An 18,594-nucleotide genomic window follows, 5' to 3' on the forward strand; every position below is an offset into this window, starting at 1 on the left:
TACATATTGCTCACTTGTCTTATACATCATAGCTAAACTTCAATTCCTCATTTCACTTTTATATTTTACCTTTTCAACCCACATGCCACCAACTTCTTCTCCATCACCATAGGTAAGATACATTTCCTGACACACTTTCTTGAGCTCCTCTCGCAAGGCTGTCATCTCCCCACGATGATACTGCACTCCGGGGAACACATCGGAAAGCAGACTGAACAGCAAGGGAATGTCTTCTGCAACCAGCTTCGGAACCATAGTTTCACAGACGCTTTGGATCAGGATCTGCAAAGAGTCATGTTTTGGTTAAGGTTTTTTGTTAAGTTTGCTTTACCAAATGTGTTTGACAAAGAATACTTCACTGAATATCTCACTGATAAAGCACCAGATCGGGGTGGTCTCGGTAAAAACAACCATTGATGGGGTCTCAACTTTGAAACTACAGAATGGATTCTTACTGATCTTCAGTTCATGCAACCATAGTTTTTTATACCTCTTCATTATGCTTTTGGTATTAACTGCTGAGGAACTGAGCAGCAATATATGCAATGAATGCACCACCTCATAAGAACAAGTCTTTCAGTACGATTCAGGGACTCCTAAAACATGCTTAACTTGGTGCTTCTAAGCTATCAAATTACCACCTTTGGTAACTAACATTACTTCACTCGCATGGCTTAATGCTAAATGGTAAACAAATGGTTATTTGCTTTGTTTAGTGTGCACCCTGTACCTTATCATAGAAGTAGAGTTCACACACACATTACCTCTTGTTCTGGCAAGTTCTCAGCGATTTCTCCCTCATCCACAACTTCACCACGCTCTTCTTTCTCCCGCTTTATCTTCTGAATCCTCTCTCTCTTCACATTACCTGCACTAACCAGCACACTCTTCAGTGCTCTCAGGCCAAAATCATAGTGACTCTGGGAGGACAGCTGCTCATCACAAAGCCTAAGAAGCAAAAGAGACAGAATACAATTTGATTCTCAGTAGGGACCAACACAACACTCAGTAAATGTCACTGTCTACTTGAAATGACTGCTGCACAACCTGCTTAGTGAGGCACGCAGAACATTATGACTTTGAATAATAAGCTCTATTTTTATTGATGGGAGCCAAACTTGTTACTCACTTGAAGAATGGTACGATCTTATTGGCGAGCACTTCAGCCGTACGGAAGCCCTGGGAGTACAGCATAACCTGGGCAATCAGCTGACGGTCTGGTTTTGTCATTGCCAAGCTACGGAACAGCTTCTTCAAATTGTCAGGCAGATTGGACCTGCCTGCGTAGCCAGGATTCATGGTGATGAAGATGGCCATGTCGGGGCTCACTTTGACTTGTTTGTTCAGCAGCTCACAAGTAATTGGTGTTGCAGCTGAAAAGAGAGTGCATTTAGTTCCACCTGAGTCTGTGAGCAAGCAACCTGAGAAGCCACGCTTCCTTCTTGTTTAAGTACCTCAACTCAAATACTCAAATACAAATTTCTACCAGCTGAAAGTCAGAGTTTTAAAGTTTTGACAGAAAGTGGCTTCATCCTTGGATTGTTTAGGAGAAATGTAACTGAGCAACAAAGCAGCACGAAGGATGTTAGAGATGCTCTACAACACTATCAGAAAAGAACAGCTACGTACTCTTGTCATAGTTGGGGTTGGAGTGCTCTCGCAAGGCTTCCTGGATGCACTGCACTTGCTGTGAGACTGCAGAGAGCATACGCTCCTCCAATCTGTTGAATTCATCAAAGCAGCCCCACGCACCCACTTGGCAAAGCCCCACAAAGATGCGTCCCATTGCCTGTACATAGAGAGGAAAATTCATTGACGTGACATGATCACTCTTGCCTACGTATAGGCAAATGCAGCAGAGAAGAGCACTTCATACAATGCATCCCAGGCAGGAAGGAGCTGTGTATGTATGTAGGTTGCCATCCTTGTAGTACTGTAAGAGCTATTAAGGGGTTCTAACTGGCTTTCAGATGCTCACTGCTTCCTACTACTACATGCTGTGCTGCAGTGTATTCACAAAACAGCTCACTGCACCTTTTACTTGCTGATACCATTAATAGCAGGTGCAAGGACCATACTAGAATTACAAAACATTTCAGATAAGCAAATTCTGGTTTAACTTGGTGCTTCTAACCAGTCAAAGTTACTTTCCTAAAGTCAGTCTTAAGCTCCCATCCCATACTTACTCTTCCCTTCCCTCCATTTGCTGCTGTAGAACTACCCAATCTAAAAAACCAGAACACCTCACCCAGCAACGTTCTGCCCCACTTCTGCTATAGGCATCTTTTGTTACAGAGCATCTATATGACCCACAGATATTGCCCCAATTAAGACTTACAAATAATCATCTTGGAAATAAACATTGCTACTTGTTTCAGGGCTCTGAAGAGATTCATGTTGCTTGTTAGCAAGGACTACGTTTTTTTAATCAAACTGCTTACCTGGAAGTCAAACGTTTCATCACAGTTGAAAACCAACACAAAGCGGCCAAGCTGATGTCCAAGAGCCTTTACAGATTCTGTTTTACCAGTACCAGCAGGACCTATATTAGAAGTGGGACAAACATGTTTCAGTGTTGATCATCTGAGGTACTGCCTATTCATGTCATCTGACAGGACGCTGATTCTGATGGTCCCTAACAAGGGGGTTCAGTGAAAGCCAGAGCTGTTACAGCTTCCCCCAAAAGACTGACTTGTTCCTCAATATCTTAGTTATGTGTTCTGCATGCTGACATTACAGCTATATATAAGGATAAGGGTTTATATACTCAAGTTTCAAACCTACCAAATGGTGATCCTCCAAGTCTTGCCTCCAGGGCTTGTGTCATTGTCAGGTAACAGCGGTCGGTAAGAGGAGTCTGCACGAGCTTATCCTGAACACCGAGGTACTCAAACCCATAGTTGAATTTGGCGTTTGCCATCTGAATGGAGAGCTGCTGCAACACATCTGTCTGCTTCGGGTCGAAGTAGAACCGCATCTGGCTGAGCCACTCAAAGGACTTGGAGTTGTCAATCTTGCTTTTGATCAGAGATCTCGTAACATCCCTCTGGTGCACCAACTCGGTGATCTGGAGGACAAAGTAACTCCTTAGACCACAGTGATACAAACCATTGCTAATAAAGCCAGGAGTCCTACAAGCATTTCAGATTAGTGTAGTAAATTGCCATCATCTAAAAATCACGACCTACCAACAGTCTCTGCCTTGAAATCTGACAATGCTGACTGCACTTGTTAAGGATGTCCCTAGCTTTCAGCAAAGCACTCAGGTCCAGCTAGTTTCTATTACGCTACTGAACTAGGTATTTTACTTGCCAGAAACTATGAAGACAAGTATTTTTAAGATAGACCAGATATTTCCCTCTAAAAATCTACAGAAATAATGCAGGATTATTTTAACTTCATCTCAATCTGTATTTACAAACAAAAGCATATAACAATGACAATAATAAGCAGCTCAATGAGATATTTTACTTTTGAATTAAGAAATCAGTATCTTCCATATTTGGAAGAGCTCATTTGAAGATCAGTTCAGTGAGCTAATCTAAAATATGCTATGCATTAAGCTGACTACAGTGAAAAACTACCACCACCGACAGGATCAGGGCTTGAAGCAGTTGCTTAAATTACATGAAACTTTTTCCCTGAGGAAAAATAAAAGGTCTGAGACCAACTAATCTTTTAATTAAACTCCTAATAATCCTCACCTGCTACTGCAGAAGATGAAAGGGGTTTTTACTTACCAAGTGCTCCAGTTTCCTTCTGCGAAGAGGCGGCTGCTCCATCAGCACCGAGTCTGCCAGGACATTGAGCGTGACCTCAACGTTAGCCAGCACTGACTGGAGAGGGTTGTTGTCTCCACCTCCACCTGTACCATTGAGGGCTACCTCGACATTCTCAGACCACGCAATCTGAGCTGACAGGACAACAAGCTGGGCCTGTGTAATAAGAAATCCACATCAGATAGTTTTCCTCACTGAAGTAACCACGCTGCAGTACGCTTAAGTGTCCCATATTGATACCTGATATTTGTCAATCCAAGAGATGTAGACTGCTGGATCAATTGAAGTTGCTTTTCCAAAGATTTCTACTTCAGTGACAGATTCTGCAAGCAGTTTAGCAAGGGTCACTCTCATTTCTTTCTCAACAAGAGTGAGCCACTCGTTGATCTTGGGATGCTCTGTGATGGAGACTGGCGTTTTGAACAGCACCTGCAAGAATTAGGTTCAAGTCAGCCCACATTCACTTGTTTTCAGGCTTTTCTTTAAAAAAGAAACACTGCAGCCATACCTCCTCTCCTTCACGTGAGGATATCCCAAGAACCACAGAGTTGTCTTCATTGAGAATAATGCTAGAAACGCCAGCAAACATCTTCTTGAAGTGCTTCTGCAGCTTAGCAACATTTTTGCTGTTTCCAATGATTTCAAGCAAGTCTTCATCACCAACAAAATAAAACCTAGGAATTACATAAAATTAGATCTGTATCAGAGCTTCAACTATCATCTTTGATTTATTTATGCTTCACAGATGGCCACTATACAGGAAAAAATGACAGTCACTTCCCCAGCACCAGAAGAGTGCATGAACCACAGAGGTTATACTTCAGGTCTAAGATTTAGTCTTGGTTCATTTTGTACCATACAAAAGCACATACATGCTGCACGCTGTGGGCTACTTGCTTTACTTATCCATCCATGAAAATATCCACAGTAGAGCTTAGGATTGAATTAAGTTTATCAGGCAGAGAGAACTCCCACTCAGCACCTCCCTCACCCTCTCTCACATTAAGTGTCAAACTAGTTGAGGACTACAGGCAAGTCAGAACCAATGACTTAAATATTGGATTGTGACAGATTAGACACTGTCCTTCAATCAAATACCAGAAAGAAGCAGTTCAAATAGAACTTTTAAGTTTACAGACATCATCTGCAATGGTTCCTTAAGCAGTATCTGAATCCTACAACCAGCCACAGTTGAGCAAGTAAGGGAAGTTTTAGTTCCCCTTCCTGAGAAGTAGCAGTAACTGAATTCTGCAGTTAGATGACACAGTTTGTAACGGTAGCAATGTTTATAAGTATGCAATACACCAATTCCTGCACAGAAGCATCAATTCACCTTACTTCAAGAGTCAACTAAAGTCAATTTCTTACCGAGGGAACCTCTCCCTTTCCAAGTACTCTCCCAGCGCCTTCTGTATCTTCCCAAGCAAGTCTGCCAGTCTCTCTAGTGACCTCTGCACACCTTGGATGTTGAGAACATCCATCACAAGCGGAGATTTGGACACCTTCTTCATGAGTGCCAAAAATTCAGTGCTGATGCTGCAAGTGAAATAACAGAGTGTGTTAGTGCAAACCCAATAACGACAGGCCTACCAAACTCCAAAAGTTTTTTGTCTCTAAACAACCACTGCCAATTGTTGCAGCTGCTCTAGGGAACACGGGCCTAAATTCCCAAAATAGCTCTTCATCCACCTCAAGTCCACAACAACAAAATGTAACTTCTTCGCCATGTTCAATCTACCAATTCTTACTCCTGAAGGTCTACTTTTCTTTATTTCCAGAAGAGATGCATAAATCTGATTCTCTGATCTGACTGGAAGTGTGTGGAATAAACAAGGACGACCAGAGCAACTTCAGGCAGAGGAAGAAAATGCCATTTTGAGGGTGAGAATGAAGGCTGTGGCAAATGAATTCAGCCTGCTTGCTGCAGCCACAATGCCAGAGAAATCCTTGATGTAGCTGACTGGGACTAGCAGGAAAAACCACCTGAATCCTGACCACCTCCCAAAAATTGTACATCAGCCTGTTTATTATATATTATAAACCTTTTTCTGTCAGTTATCTACATGCATCTCCTGCTATATTTGTTTGCTTGATGAATTTACATCTACCACAGGGCTGTAACCCAGCTGGACCAGGTAAGAATACAATTAAGATCTCAACTTAGTGTAATGTTGAAGTAACGAAGTTGCAGAGCCATCCATACGGTGCCCCAAGGTGGGCAAGAAAAGCAGCAAGTAATTAAAAAGTTACCTCTGGAACCGCTGGGTCTCCACAGGCAGCAAGTGCTTGATGTCTGCACTGCCGGTGAAGATACCCTCCAGGTAGACCCAGCGCCTTTGGACATCTATCCAGACATCAAAGAGTGCCATGATACGGTTCAGCTTATCTTCCCAGCTAAGGGCATCCTCCTCAAACACCTATAGTTTAAACGCCGCATTAATATTCATTTCAGTAGGATCAGGAGTTTGACTGCTAATATTTGTTAGTGGAAACAGTTGTTTGAGAGTTACAGAGTATGCATCTGCAATTGTCTGTCAACTCAAACAGCAAATATAGTCCCTGCTGACAAATGTATAAACTAAACAAGACAAAGGCAAGATTAAATGAAGATTATTGAGCATTGTTCTTCATTTTACCTTGTAGTATGGCGACAGCTTCATAGCGGACACGCTGTTAATGTGCTCTTTTACTTTGTTGAAAAGGTCATCCCACCCGCGAATCAGACGACATTTGTTCTGGTAATTGACCAAGTCCAGTTCGTAGGTGTTCCACACTTCTCTTATCTGAAGCAAAAAAATGTTTAAGATATGACATCAATCATTTCTGCCCCAACACAGTCACACAGTACAAATGCATTGCAGTAAAACTTCTTTTTACCCAAGGACTCTGGGTTTATGCTCAAGCTTTCAATAAGAATATTGTGAATATGATACAGTTAGGTTAAACTGAAACGAGGTGGGGTCTCTGCAGTCATTATCAAGGACTGCTTTTCCCAAATAATGCAAGTTTCATCAGAGGACGCTTATGTAGCTTTAAGCTGTTCCCCAAAACAGCGTTCCCTGGAGTCTCAGCACTTGTATCAACAGCTTACATTGGTAAGTTCACTACACGAGTGTCAGCTGCCCAGCTTGGATTTACTGTTACATCCACACAAGAGCTGGTACTGGCCTGTTTCAAGAACTCTTCCAAAGCCATCTCTCCCTGAGCCACGAGCAGCACATCCTTGACAATTGCTTCATTTTTCTGTAAATCCACATCCCAGATCTGCCCCAGGGTCAATTCTGAGACAACCCAGTTGACGTGGAGCCTCTTCATCAGCTGCTTCCAGTGACGATCTTTAAGTGCCTCGGATTTCAGTTCAATAACTAACATGTTGATCTACAGGAGACAAGAAAGCAAGTTAAATCCATGAACTTGAATTATAAAATACATGCATTTTAGAAACGAGTACAACTTACCTTCATGTAGCCCTTGAGAAGTCTCTGAACATACTCATAGGAAGCGTACTGTCGCAAGCGGGCAGGGAAGTTTTTCAGCTGGTTCAACAGACCATCTAAGTTTTGCCGAAGCTGTCAGTAACATAAAAGCAATGAAATAACTCTCTGCAAGTGCTGTGCACATAGTTGTGCAAGTTTACAGTTGTCCATGTGTATTTTTACAGAAACCTCTCTCTAACGTACCTACAGTACAGATGTTTCTGTATTATATGTATTTGAGTAAGATGCAGTTATTCTATAGCTGGGAGTGTAATTGTATTGGTCTGGTTAAGATCTATTAAATAGTACTGTCACAGGCAGTTTATGGCTATTGCTCTCTACCTCCTGAGCTCTGAACTAAAACTGATGCTGTTCATCCAACCATATAATGAAGTTGAAGTGAAGTACCTTGCGAGGCTGTACCGAAACCCAGGGCTGTTCTTTCATCTGATCAATCTGTTCCCAGACCTTAGAGAGCTCAGACCAGACGCCTTTGAGATCCTGCAACTCTTCGAGGGCTACCTATAGTAAAGAACATATCAAACATCAGCCACTACTCCTAATTCTCATAGAAGAGTTAAACAGAATACTTTTAACATGTCAAAAACCTTATGACAGCTTGCCGATTCAACAGAACTGCAATAGCAAGTGACCCAGAGAGGTTTTTCTATCTCAGCTCACGTAACAGCTTCATGAGAATAAGAGAGTCGAGGAAGAGATCACAGACAGTCTCTTAAGGCTAGAACTGAACAAGTGTAGACACTGTCTCGACACTAGTACACTGCAGGCTACAAGCCACTCTATTAAGGAAGAGAAAGATGGAACTGAAACGTTTTTATCTGCAACTGATGAGCAGCAGCGTGAGCAGGCTGTACCTGGACGCGCTCCTCGCTGCCACTGAGCAGTCCTGTATCCGTCAGTTCCAGAGCTTCCTTGGCCTTCGCACACTTCTCACGATCATCCTTCAGCCTGCCAAACTTTCCTTCGTAGATGGTGAGAGCTTGAAGGGCTTCTTCTGGACGCAGGTTCCCCTACAGTTTGCATGGGATATATTAATCAAAAAACCCAACAATCGAGTTGAAGCTAAGTTAAAAGCAAGGACTCAATGCTAAACGTTGGTCTGTCTCACTGGTTTTCCATCTTCAGTTCGCTGACAATAAGGCTACATACTAATCCAGAGTAACTATCACCTCACTTTTACATGCAGTTTTTGGCTTTGCTAAATATCATTTGAGGAAAATAAAGCAAAAAAGCAGCTGCTTCTAAACGCTCCCACACGCATGACTTGTTTCAGCCACAGCTTTATTAGTAACTGAAGTCATCTTGCTCTTTGCACCTAACAGAGGTCTATGTTTTAAAGGTAAATTTCCCTCTGCTGCCTCCTCAAAATAAATCAACACATTAGCGAGTTATTACAGAACCTCAAAATACTCTCACCATCATGTAAAACGAAAAACAGTACAAAAACCCATAAAATAAACTGAATGCAGACAATCTACCTCATTTGCTGAATGAGGACCAACCATCAGTACGTACAGTCACAGGCTTTGTTTTCTCCCAGTCTGTCAGCAGGTCAGTAGTTCTGCTCTCCACTGCGCGATCCTCCTGAACGATCTTCATCTGCAAATTCGCCACTTGTTGTTGGATGGCAGAATCCTTTCTACGCATGATGTCGTTAAAGGCGCCCCACTCTCCTTCAATGTTGTCAATGTACAGCCAAGAGGACGGAAACTGGAACCTCTGTTTCTCAAGCAAGCGCTGACCATTGCGGTAAAGCTAGAAGAGATGACGATTGTGAATTTAAAAGACAAAACTCACTTAAATGGGGCTAAATACTCAACATATTTTAACGAGCGCTCACTACAGAGCTCACAGGATTCCTCAGGATATGAAATTCAAGTTTGTTCTCAAGAGAATTTGGCTATGATGACGCTGCTTTTTAAGAACTAAGCCTGACACTCTCAGAAGTAAGAATCAGGACCACATACCTCAACTTGCTTCTCAAACTGCTTGATTTTACGTTTCAGGGACTGCACGTACGTGATGAACGTCACTGCATCGGATGTGCTGGCAGTGTCCACCGAGTGCTGCTCCAGTTCTTGACGGGACTGTTTGGGGCACAAATCAGCGTTTTAGGTGTCTAGAACAGTTGATCTGGAAGTGAAAAACTGGAGTTTGGACTTGTCTTACCTTAGAAATTTGTGAATGAAACTCTGTCATATTCTGACCTAGCATTTGGCCAAATTTGCTGAGCACTTCCTTGTGCCAAGAGTCATACTTCAGGTTCACCTTTGACTGAACCTACAATTGAACAAAGTTACACAATATTAATGTCTGGGCCTCTCTATTTTCTGTTATACACCCATCCTGAAATCTGATGCATTTATCATAACAATAATTACAATTTCTTACCTTGCCATAGTCTATGACAACAGGTCCAAATTCCTTCCTGGTTTCTGCATTGTCGAATGTTCCTCTCGCCTTTCTTATCTGAACTAAAAGGGCTTGCCACTTATTCAGGTCTTCTCCTAGACGGTTGTAGATATTTTCAGCCTGCATATCCCACAGACACTGGTACTGCAGCCAAACCTAATGGAGATATTTCACGATGCTCAGAACTGCTCCTGTATATCCCAAAAGATGTCTGTCCCCCCTGAGAACACTGAGAGAAAAGCTGTAGCATTTCATGTTCATTTTAGCTGTAGCATTACATGGTGTCAGCCTCCTACCTTGACGTACTGCTCCACTTCAGTCACAATGCCCATGACAGCAGAGTACGACTCCTCCAGAGCTGCAGGGCCATCGGGCATCCTCGTCAACGCGTTACGATAGAATTTCTCTTCCTCAGACAGCTCATAATGCACTCCGACCTAAGAACCACAAATATACATGGGATATAAGTGAATTTCTAGGGCACTAAGATATCGAGCACGATTAATTACAAAGTGAAAATAACTGCTCAGACTTAGAATCAGCTTCATTACACTTACCTGGTATCTCTGACTCTGAATTCTTGGTAGCGACAGGATTACCATCTTCCAAGAAAACATTTCTTGATACAGTTTGTATCTGCACTCTTCAATTGGTGGATTCAAGTAGATCACCTGGTTGGTTATTCTTAGTTCATGTACGATGTTCTGCAGAAACAGTAAACACACAACTTTTACTGGCAGATATCACTGCATGTAGACAAGAATTTTGCACTTCAAGTAGCAGCTCACTTTATTTTTTTAAATCAACCTCCACTTAAATGGGAGGGAAGTATTGCTCCAAAATGGGATGCAGAAGAAATATTCTCTGCAGAAACAGTAAACACACAACTTTTACTGGCAGATACCACTGCATGTAGACAAGAGTTTTGCACTTCAAGTAGCAGCTCACTTGATTTTTTTAAATCAACCTCCACTTAAATGGAAGTATTGCTCCAAAATGGGATGCAGAAGAAATATTCATATAAATATAACCTCAGATATAATTATTGCATGAATTAACTGGCAATGAGAAAAATACAAACAAACAAATCCCACAGAAAACTTACTTTGATCTTGGGTTCTCCACCAGGCTTATGGCTCACTTGAGGAGCATCTGTATCCATGTCAACCTCTGCTTTGTCATCTGCTTGTCCAAGAAGAACTTGGGTCCAGGCTCTCAGTCCAGCTTGCAAACGAACACCCAGGATTCTTTCAATCTGAAGAAAATAAGCCACATTGGAGAGAAAACCTGCATATTCCCTGGATAGAGATATCCACTATTGATACATTCTGACACCAGGCAGACTATGGCATCTCAAAGAACCAAGTGCTCCTTCACCAAGTCACTGAAGAGGTTTAAGAGTTTTGGTAGATTTTCACTGAGTATCAATTCAAAGTCCTCACGGACTTAAATGGAATTAAACCATTTTAAACTGCTCTGAAGTTGGCCTAGTGTCCAACAACCTGAAACAACTCAGCAGGTGGAACCAAACCATATGAAGGCAATGAGTCTTTGCTATTGGCACAGCAAATTTTTACCACCCTTTATCGACTTTGCTCCCAAGCACCTTCTAGGTAGTCAAGCTGTATCAGATTTTTGTTCAAAGGACAAAACTCCCCTTGAATTCACTGATCCCAAAAATCAACAGCTAAAACCAAACAGGTCTCGCATCTTCTGCACGCTGGAAGACGCTGAAATTTTCAGAGAATGAGACAGAATTTTCCCCAGGTGACTATGAAAAGTGTAATCAAAAACACTTTGCACCCAATTAAAATGTTTCCTTTAAATATGCACTGCTCCTAAATCCCAAACCTACCTCCATGTCCAACTTATTGACCCAAATTGGCAAATTTGAATATGAATGAAGATTTAAGTCATCCACAGCTTTCTGAACCCTGTTCAAGATTTCAGAGAAAGTCTTGTGATCGTACATGCAGGTTTCCAACGATCTCACTTCCAGGTCTATTTTCTCTTCAATAATGAGCAGATCATCCACCTAAAATGGTTTGGGTAAAACAGGATGTTTAGTTTATCAGGTTAGAGGCAACAATAACTATACAGTAATGGTTACTAACTCCTCTCTATCTGGATGCAGCAAGTCTATCAATTTTAGTAGCCCTAAAAGATCCGTTCAGCTGGCCAATTTGTGCCAACTCTATCAGCTTAACCAAAGAGCTCCAGAACAGGCCAACAGTTATCCAGTTCCACTTCTGGTTAACCACAAATTACTTAAGTATAAATGTAAAATTTTGCAGAATTTGCAAATAAAACCAACCTTTTCCTGGAAGCTGAAGACAGTCTCAGCTAAGCGCTGCACGTACGGATCAAGTTTGTACGATTCCCACACGAGTGCAATTCCTTCCGCAATCAAAGCCTGCACCTCTTTCTTCAAGCCAGCAACCAGGAGTGAGATGGTGTTGCGCTCTTCTACTTTCTCACACGTCCGCTCGTACGTACGGACACTTTCAATGAGAGAAATTGCAAACGGATAGAGCTGGTTTGCTTGGTGAGCTTTGTTGACAATTGCCAGTGGCACACGGAAACCAAGCCACTTCAGGTTTCGGACTTCTTTCGAAAGTGTGATTATTTCTGGGAGGAAGTTGACTTTCAGCTTCAGGACGTTTCCACTCCGGCCTCTCACACGAGTGCTTTCAATGGTGAAAATACGCCCAGACACACCAAGATTGCGTTGCTGAACTTTTCTTGCCCAGTCATCAAAGATCTCCTGAGTGTTGAGCTTCATGCGAAAGCTGTCTCCATCCTGCTTCAGCTTCTGACCTTCCACGTGGTTCTCCCAGCCTTTGCCAAGGACATCCTCAACACGCTTCATGTAAGCTGTGAGCTGCCTGTCAATCTGTTTTGCCCAAATTATCGACCCAGACACGGGAGGCAAGTCACGGACGTGACTCATTTTGCAAGCTTGACTCTGTGGGTACTGCACTTTAAATTTGTCGTGAAGGGACTCAATGTCATCTTTCACGCGCTGGATCAGTTGGGTTTGATACTCACGGATGGCCCCGCGAATGTGAGGTCTGACAAACAAGGCATTGAACCGAGAGAAGATTCTGAACATTTCATTGGCGTTCTTGGCCGTACCAAGCTGGTCTCTCAAGCGGGCGGTTATCCTTGTTTCAACTCTATCAATTCTTTCATCGTATCGCTTCATTGCTGCCTCCCAGGCTTCGGTACCTTCTTTGGAAACATCTAACCCATCTACTTCCTTAACGTTCTCATAAGCAAGATTGACTTCCTCGATCGCGTTGGCATCCGCGGCATCAAAAAGGACTTCTGCTACTTTCATATCCTGTGGTTCAGGTACCTCTCCTTGATTTTGCTGGGCAACAGCAGTTACCTGCATTAAAATCACAGTTTAGTGAGTGGGATGCTTCAAGACTTACCTACAAAGAGCTAAGCACAATCTGCTCTAACAAGCATTGCAAAATCCCTACAAATTAGTACCAAATCCTTCACAAACTTTGTTATGCTTCGGATTTAAGTTCCACTTAAGGCAGTTACGTTACAAACTTCCACTGCGGTTTAGCCAAGCTCAAGTATTTACACCGTTATTAATCTCCTCTATGTTAAGTCTGGACTTTGTGTCTATCAACGTGAGCACGGTCATGTAGTAAGTGAAGTACATCAGAGTTAAAGCTAAGCCTATTAGCGAGGGTTCAAAACCTGACTGGTTTTGGAAGCAGACAGTGAAACCGAATGTTACATTAGTTTTGTGGTGGTATCTTTAGTAAATACTCGTAAAGCTGAACACTCTTGAAGCAGTTGCACAGATTCTGTCTGAAAACAAGCACGAATATTACCTGAGGCCGCAAGACTCTCACAATCACTGCCCTCAGCTGCTCATGCTGACGCCTGAATTTCCTCATTTGATCAAGGCGACCCTGGAGTTTCCGATGAGCAGGGTTGATTCGCCACACCATCTTCAGGTTCTCTTCCCTTTTTCTTTTCACAATATCTCTCAGAAGAACTTGCAGCTTCTCGTATTCATCATCCCAAGTTTGGAAAACTTCAAAGCAAGCAACCATTACCTGAAGAGAGTTTTAGAACAGGAACTTTAGCTCCCAAATGCAACGCTTCCAGAAAGTCACTATTTAATGTGAAAAACACATCAAGCAGTGTCACAAAACCAGGAACACACCTTTTCAAATTCTTCATAGGCAACATGCATCAGCTTTCTGGTTCCCAACACTTTAAGTAGCTGAGAGCTGAGATCTCTTGAAATAGCCTCCACCAAACGCAATGCCCTCTGGATCGGGTACTTCGTGTTTCTGATTTTTCTCAGATGGGTAAATATTGCAACAAGGGCCTGCCTTATTTTGTCCAGCTCAGTGGCAGACAGCAAGTCATTCAGGGGGAAGTCTTTCATCAGTGGATTGTAGTCATTCACCGTTTCCAGAGCCTGTTTTAGACCTAAATGTAATAGAAGAGACTTTGAATATAACTTCTCATTTCATTAATCAAATCAGTACAAGACAACAGCTTAACCAGACCAAGGTTACTCTAAGCAGCGTTGCTCTTCGTACCACAATGTTCAGGTTTCAAAACAGCTGAAGTTCTGTAGGACATTTGTGACTCATTTTATTGAACAGACACTCTACCTGTGTCTGTATCGAAGCTGACAGTTGCATGAAACCGTTTGCCATGTTTTAGAATATCCAGAGTTAGCAGAACTTCTGGGCTTTCGCGTTTTTCCTGAATGCGATACAGAGCCCGCTCCAAATTCAACCAGAAGCTTATCTCTTGTAATGCAGTGCCCGATGCAGGATCTCGATCCAGTTTGGTCACCTGAAAAGCAATAAAGACAAAGGAGGGGGAGAGAGGTAGGCAAGCATTAATTCACACGCTTCAACTGCAAAAATCCGTTTTGTTAGTAAATATAATTGAAATATATGACAACTTCTTGGTTTCAATAACCCAACATCAGACAGTTTTGGTGCTCATTCTGTGAGAAGTGTAGGAACTGCAGCACAACAAGAGTCAAGGTTTAAGTCCAGTGGCCCTAATGGTCGGTTTTAGGACCTTCACGCATTATCTTCAGCACAGCCTAAAAAAGATCACTGGCCCACTTTTCTGTTTGTATTCTGGTTAACGACAGATGAGCCAGGCAAGAAAACCAATATTACTTGAGTCTATTACAATACAGCTCTCAGCTGCCTGCAGAACAGCTTGGACTAGACTCTAAATGTAGACAAGGCTTAGTCTAATTAAAATTAGGCTTAGTCTAATTAAGACTAGGGTCTCTGGTGACCCAGAAAACTGGTCTCAGATCTTCAGGGTATCATGCACGGAGCAGCATTTTGCCAGATAAACTGTGATGAAGATACACAGCACCACATAGAAGTTCTGATCATAGTTTAGTACTTGGGTTGTTTATTTTACCTTCTGTATCTCTCTAATCCAGCGGTTGACTCCAGATTGCAGCTGGTTGAGGAACAGTGGATCCTCAGCCTTCTCACCGAAATCCGTAACCTTTGGTTTTTCCCCGCGTTCGTAACACTGCTTGGCAACGTTGGTAATGGTGGCGTGAATGGGCAGGCTGATCTCTGGAATTTCAATGTTCTGCTGCAGGTGCAAGAGGCCCATTTCGAGTTCTGCAATTTTTTTCTCAACTGAAGGAGCCATCTTATCTCCATCCCTGAAAAACACGGACGTTTCCATATCAAAAGACAAAACAAATACCACACACAGCAGATTTAAGCCATCTGAACGACCTTTCCAGAGTCAGCCACAGATCATACGCAACCATGTGCTTAACCAATTTCACATGACTTGCCACTGCTATTTTTTTTCATCGGACACCTACTTTAATTCATTAGCAGAGAACTGCAGTATTTATAATTAATTACCTGTCTGCTTTGCCAGATTCTCTGATATAGGACTTGAAAAAGGGAGCGACAGCATTGCTGATGAAAGAGTGCAACGTCTCGTACGGAGAATCTTCACTGAGAGTGAGCACCCTCAGCTGGGAAGACACTGGTTTGTCAGCATCAATCACCGGGGTGCGCTTAATGAACGCCAGGCTGCAGAACAAAGCACAGTTACCAGCTAAACATTGGAAACTTAAATGGCAGCTAGCATAGCTTTAATGTGACTGCAAATTTGGGTCACGGCAGTCAAATGTTAACCTGCATCATCATGCTTTGTAATTTTTCTTCTACAAGACTTGAACACAGATCTTCCAATAAATACACCTTTATACTTCAGTCAAATATGCGCTCAGGTAAGTGACAAATGGGGAAGAGTCAAACATAAATGAAGATTACTGAACTCAAATGATTCATGTAACATCTGCATGTATGCTGAATTAAGAAGACATTCTTTAACCTCAGAGCTAGAAGTCCCAAGTCCATCCCTTTCAGCCTCCTGACACACCCTTGATTTATCAGAGCCTCCACCCTGAAAATCGACTGCCCCACTTGAACAAAAACACTGCATGAAGCACTGGGGAAACTGGGGGCAAATCTGCAGGTAAACAACAGAAATCTGCTTGTGTAGGTTTTGAATCCATACAATAGGGATGTCAAGATCTATCTCACTAACTCACCTGTTGGACTTTATTCCATAATGAATGTCAGTGCTGATACTGTAGGAAATGAACTCTTTTTCCTCTTCTCCTTCATCTCCCACATCCTCTGCAAAAAACAAGCTATGTAAGAAATGCTGTATTTAAGGCATCTGCCACTCGCTCTCAACCATCTTCTGCTATTCCCAAGCTATTTTCTAACCTTTAATGTCTACACCAGCTTATTATGCAAAATAGCTTAAATTAAATACTTGCAATATCCCTCAAGCTCAGAGGGGGTTTGTCGTTTTTTAACACAACTCTTCTCTTTTTTAGGTTGCTATAAAAAAACCAACAGTAAAACTTTATGACTAGCAAAGTAAAAACCCCATTCTGTTCATGAAGCAGAGAGAAGAAATCTTCTGCAATACAGAACAGGCATTTATTTGTAGAAAGATGCTGCCAGGATAACTACACTTCAGTGAGAGCACTGAACAGCTGCTTTTTTCTTACAGAAAATGCTTTGTATTTTCAGACCTTTTCTTTCATATATATATAGTTATAAAATTAAGCTTCTGCACAAAAAAACCTCCCAACAACCAAAAAGCCAGGCCACGGGAAGCACTCGGCACGACCAGAGCCAATGCATCAGATGATGTAACCGCCAGGGATGCAGGCAGCCGTGCTGCAATGCAGTGATTTCGGTGCAGTTGGGGGACCCACTCTGCCTGGACCCAGCAAATTCTCGTCCTGCTTGATTGTGTTATGCTCCTCGTAGCAGATACAGCCTCAGGGTGTCACATCTGTGGTCCCCAGCACCAAAAGCCCGGTCACAAAACACCACGGCACTGGACACTGCAGGAGCCCCCATGAAAGCTGGCAGTAGGCTGTGCAGCAAGCAATACTGCAGAGCTGTTTTAATGACTCATCTCTTTCGCTTTAATTTATTTATAATCGATAATTAACTTCATACTACCCAGGTCGTGCACAAGTTTCAATAGTAATTTTGGTTTTTTAAAAGCATCAGAGAAAACACCATGTCCACATGCTGCTGCAGTCTGAAGATGAGCTGTCACCCAGGAAATCCACTCTCCCCAAATAGCTCCTAATAAACCATCAAACACTGATGGAAATGCCTCCTGCCTGTAGCAAATTAGTATTTAGCTTCTAAAACATGTAGGAAGTGTCTCAGTTAGTTTTCAGCCATACATATAATAGTTACGTGACAACACTGGATCTAACTGCTCACCATTATTTTTCATTATTTCCAACCTGAACTAGAGCACAAACAACACCATGAGTCAGATGTGAGTTAAATGCAGAAATAATCTGCAGAGCCTATTAATATCCAATGGCTTTTCTTTAAATCTTGTTATAACGCTGTATCATTAATTCATAAAGACCTTTGTTCTTTTTTCTTTTCTCTTCTAGAAAATTCTACTGGTTCCTTGCTGAAATTTCCTTGCTGAAACTGAAGTCTCAAACTTTGGAAGGGTAACGAGAATAATCAGCAGAAATAGGCATATGATAAACAAAGACAGGATATTTTAAGCAACTTCTTAAGTTTACAGTGAGTAGACAGCAAGTGAATACTTCCTATTTCCCTCAGTGTGCAGGAACAGCAGGGCATATATCCACTGTCTTATCTGTGGCTGCTGACACGTTAAATAATGCAATATGAAGTGTGACTACATTAATAAATATAGATATTTGATACAAATTTATAGGGTCTGAACCAACAGCACACACTGAGAAGATCCAGAAGCCTAACACTGAAACTCTGCAAGCTCAGCCTGGTGGCACGCAGCCACACAGAGCCTGCGGGTCTTATTTAATAGCAGAAATCTGAGATATTAATGAAGCCCAGTCATATCTCATTATTGTTCATTAGGCTGGATTCTGGGACAATACGCGGCTATTTAGAAACAGATCTGTTGACAAGCAGAAGTCATTTTTAAAATAAACAGAGTGAGCAGCAAGCAGCAGCACAAATACCAAGGATGTTTCTCAAGGCAGTGCCAGCTGCGGCGTTTCTGCAGCATTTGATGGGGTTTCTGAAAACCTTTTACAAGCAGCACGGCCACCGGGCTTTGCAGACTAAACAAAGGCACCGCAAGGCCTACATCGTGACTTAGCAATTTTGGAATAGCGCTTTTTACAGGATGATTCCGGTTTAATTTTTTCCCCTCTATTGTTTTGGAGTTGGTTTGTTGTTGTTGTTGTTTGAGGCCGGTTTTTCTCCTCGCCAAGGAGCTCATTTCCCCAGCAGAAAGGAGGCCGCGGTGGGAGATGCCCGCAGCCCCCTGACCCAGCACTTTCCGTGCCTCACAAAGCCCCTGCGCCCACCCCC

At 42.4% G+C, this 18,594-nt stretch overlaps 1 protein-coding gene across 1 annotated transcript in view; it reads right to left on the reverse strand.

Moving 5' to 3' along the window:
* Positions 1-16,374, reverse strand: part of DYNC1H1 (dynein, cytoplasmic 1, heavy chain 1) — a gene marked incomplete at its 5' end in the record, with an annotated part of 37,023 nt that extends 20,649 nt beyond the window's left edge. Inside the window, 31 exons of the mRNA XM_010187875.1 lie at positions 70-282; positions 765-948; positions 1,130-1,373; positions 1,630-1,789; positions 2,442-2,542; positions 2,785-3,067; positions 3,741-3,935; positions 4,020-4,208; positions 4,288-4,453; positions 5,148-5,315; positions 6,030-6,196; positions 6,416-6,562; positions 6,948-7,157; positions 7,238-7,348; positions 7,664-7,777; positions 8,131-8,286; positions 8,792-9,031; positions 9,244-9,363; positions 9,446-9,556; positions 9,668-9,844; positions 9,985-10,125; positions 10,246-10,392; positions 10,794-10,943; positions 11,544-11,723; positions 12,003-13,079; positions 13,543-13,770; positions 13,881-14,152; positions 14,341-14,527; positions 15,122-15,377; positions 15,589-15,762; positions 16,287-16,374. Coding sequence (XP_010186177.1) covers positions 70-282; positions 765-948; positions 1,130-1,373; positions 1,630-1,789; positions 2,442-2,542; positions 2,785-3,067; positions 3,741-3,935; positions 4,020-4,208; positions 4,288-4,453; positions 5,148-5,315; positions 6,030-6,196; positions 6,416-6,562; positions 6,948-7,157; positions 7,238-7,348; positions 7,664-7,777; positions 8,131-8,286; positions 8,792-9,031; positions 9,244-9,363; positions 9,446-9,556; positions 9,668-9,844; positions 9,985-10,125; positions 10,246-10,392; positions 10,794-10,943; positions 11,544-11,723; positions 12,003-13,079; positions 13,543-13,770; positions 13,881-14,152; positions 14,341-14,527; positions 15,122-15,377; positions 15,589-15,762; positions 16,287-16,374 — 6,356 coding nt within the window. The remainder of the gene's footprint in view (positions 1-69; positions 283-764; positions 949-1,129; positions 1,374-1,629; positions 1,790-2,441; positions 2,543-2,784; positions 3,068-3,740; positions 3,936-4,019; positions 4,209-4,287; positions 4,454-5,147; positions 5,316-6,029; positions 6,197-6,415; positions 6,563-6,947; positions 7,158-7,237; positions 7,349-7,663; positions 7,778-8,130; positions 8,287-8,791; positions 9,032-9,243; positions 9,364-9,445; positions 9,557-9,667; positions 9,845-9,984; positions 10,126-10,245; positions 10,393-10,793; positions 10,944-11,543; positions 11,724-12,002; positions 13,080-13,542; positions 13,771-13,880; positions 14,153-14,340; positions 14,528-15,121; positions 15,378-15,588; positions 15,763-16,286) is intronic.
* Between the last annotated feature and the right edge of the window lie 2,220 nt (positions 16,375-18,594).

The sequence above is a fragment of the Mesitornis unicolor genome, unplaced genomic scaffold (assembly GCF_000695765.1).
Source record: "Mesitornis unicolor isolate BGI_N332 unplaced genomic scaffold, ASM69576v1 scaffold21717, whole genome shotgun sequence".
Taxonomy (NCBI): domain Eukaryota; kingdom Metazoa; phylum Chordata; class Aves; order Mesitornithiformes; family Mesitornithidae; genus Mesitornis; species Mesitornis unicolor.